General features: G+C 61.2%; 1 protein-coding gene across 1 annotated transcript in view; it reads right to left on the bottom strand.

Annotated features, from left to right (window-relative positions):
• The window catches only part of LOC138861351 (pancreas transcription factor 1 subunit alpha-like), a 2,198-nt gene extending 119 nt beyond the window's left edge, over positions 1-2,079 (bottom strand). The window contains exon 1 of the mRNA XM_070120370.1: positions 1-2,079. This exon is cut by the window's left edge and continues 119 nt beyond it. Within this exon, the coding sequence (XP_069976471.1) occupies positions 712-1,521 (810 nt within the window). The 5' untranslated portion in view covers positions 1,522-2,079 and the 3' untranslated portion in view covers positions 1-711.
• Between the last annotated feature and the right edge of the window lie 257 nt (positions 2,080-2,336).

Raw genomic sequence — 2,336 nt, 5'->3', positions numbered from 1 at the left:
CACATAGTTATATATTACTTAATCTTCACTGTACAATAAACAATAATAACAGTCTTTACAGTTTGAATAAATTAATCTAATCAATATCTCTAATTGAACAAATATTTACAAACAACGGAGCAGGTTGTGAGAAAATAATTTTATACATATAAATTCATCTGTATATATTTTTTTTCTTGATTTTTTTTTCTCTTTAGATTGCACACGAGCTTATGTTGCAAGATTGGTAATACTGCTTTATATCTTGGAGTCATATCTATAACAATAAGAGCAATCCAAGGCGAGTCGAGCGTGAGTCAACGGTGGGTCGAGGCGCGGGTTAAAACCTCAAGGAAATACACCTACACTATGTTTTTTTTTTTTTTTTTTTTTCATTCTCTCTGCGTGGATATGAATAGCTTTTATAATTTCTTCCTCTGAGTGTATGAATAACTTGGGTGATTTTTTTTTTTTATGTTGATAATTTCATTCGAGAGAAAAATGAGATGAAATGCGATGCGGGATTTTTTTCTCTCCTTTTTTTTCTTATATTCGTCTCTTTTTAGAATTCTGGCGATGGCCTCGCCTTCGAGATGCCGAGCAAAGGGCATCGCCAGCCGCCGTGATCCCTCCGGAGACTCGAGGGGCGCCGGCCTGGGCGCGGGGGCGGCGGCGCCCTCGGGAGGCGAGAGCTCGGCGGCGCCTTTCCCGCGGGGTCGGCCTACCTTTGCGTCATGCGGACGACGTGGCGACCTCGGCGTCCGCCCGCCGGATCAGCTCCGCCAGGGCCGTGATGTACGTCTGCGCCATCTGCAGCGTCTCGAACTTGGACAGCTTCCTGTCGTTGCCGAGGGTGGGCACGACCTCGCGCAGCTTCTCGAAGGCGTCGTTGAGGCCGTTCATGCGGCGGCGCTCGCGCGCGTTGGCCGCCAGCCGCCGCTTGCGCAGGACCTCGTTGCCGACCACCTTGGGCGGCCGCCGGCGGATGCGCAGCGGCTTGTAGTGCGTGACGAGCGACGGCGGCGTCTCCGGCGGGATGAAGTGCTCCTGGTGGTGGCCGTCGGCCTCGCCCGGGCTGAACTGCGCGGCGCCCCAGCCGGCGGCGGGCGCGGCGCTGGCGGCGGCGCCGTACGAGTAGGCGGGCGTGAGGGCGCTCAGGTCCGTGGTGGCGGGGTAGGCGGCCTGGTAGTACTCCAGGTTCGGGTAGGCCTCCGACACCAGGTCCTTGGCGCCGCGCTCGGCCGCCCCGCCCGCCGCGCCCGCCGCCTGCAGCTCCGCGCCCGGAGAGCACTCGGACGCGAGGTCGTCGGGCGTGGAGCTGTGGTAGCCGTCGCTGCCGCCGTCCACGCACGGCGGCAGGAGGTCGCGGGTGGGGTGGGGCGGCACGCCCGCGGGGGGCGCGAGGGCGGGCGGCGCTCCCTCGGGGCCCGGGGACAGCAGCGCCCCGGGATCACTTCCTGGGTTGTAGTTGAAATCTCCGAGACTGAAATACTGGTGCGAGAGGCCGCGGTCGGGCCAGTACTCGCCCGCGTGGACCGACATGCCGGCGGCCGACACTGCGCGCACTCGAGGCACTGGAGTTCACAAGAAACGCACTTGGTCACACACTGGTCGCGGGGCGCACGCACGCAGGAGCTCGCGTCCCCATGCCGTTGCGCCGCGGCACGAGTCCCCGACTGGCGCAGGAGCCGCGGCGGGCGAGCCGAGTCGCGTCTTGTCCCGACGGGCGTCGCGGGCGCGTTATGGGCGCATGGTGCTGAGTCACGGCGGAGGGTCAGTGCTCCCTGCCGGCACGTTGCCAGCGCGACCCGCCAAGGTCAGTGTCAGCCGGGCCGGACGCAAGGTCACTTCCTGGATGTTGCACAAGACGGCGGCCGCGGCGGCGTCACGGCTACACTGGCGCCAGAGCGCTGCGCCTCCAGACTTTCTAGCGGCGCCACTCGCGCTGCTCCTCCCTCCGGTCGCCTCAGAGCCACTCTCCCTTCGCCGACGCGCAGCCGAGTTTCCCCCACAGCTGCCTCCGCGAGAAGCCCTTCTGGGGCGCAGGCTCAGTGTCAAATAACGCACGCAGTCGCTGGACTCCGTGAGTGCTCTACTGTACTACCAGCGACCGCCATCTTCGCGCCGCTGCTCCAAATCCGCCACCGCTTTCCCTCTGGCTTCGCTCACCGACTTTCCCCTCGAGACCAGACCGCTTCCCTCCTTCCCTTCGCACTTCCCAGACTCCCTTCGCCCAGGACACACAAAGCCCCTTCCCAAGAGACGCTCAAGAAACCGACAAAGATAACCGACGCCCTTCGCCCGAGAAAGAGCAGGAGAAAACAGCCTGAGCGATCCCGAAGACAGCGGGAAACGGA

The sequence above is a fragment of the Penaeus vannamei genome, unplaced genomic scaffold (genome assembly GCF_042767895.1).
Source record: "Penaeus vannamei isolate JL-2024 unplaced genomic scaffold, ASM4276789v1 unanchor4867, whole genome shotgun sequence".
NCBI lineage: Eukaryota > Metazoa > Arthropoda > Malacostraca > Decapoda > Penaeidae > Penaeus > Penaeus vannamei.
Note: the sequence above shows the minus strand (reverse complement) of the source record. Positions and strands in the feature narration are given on the sequence as shown.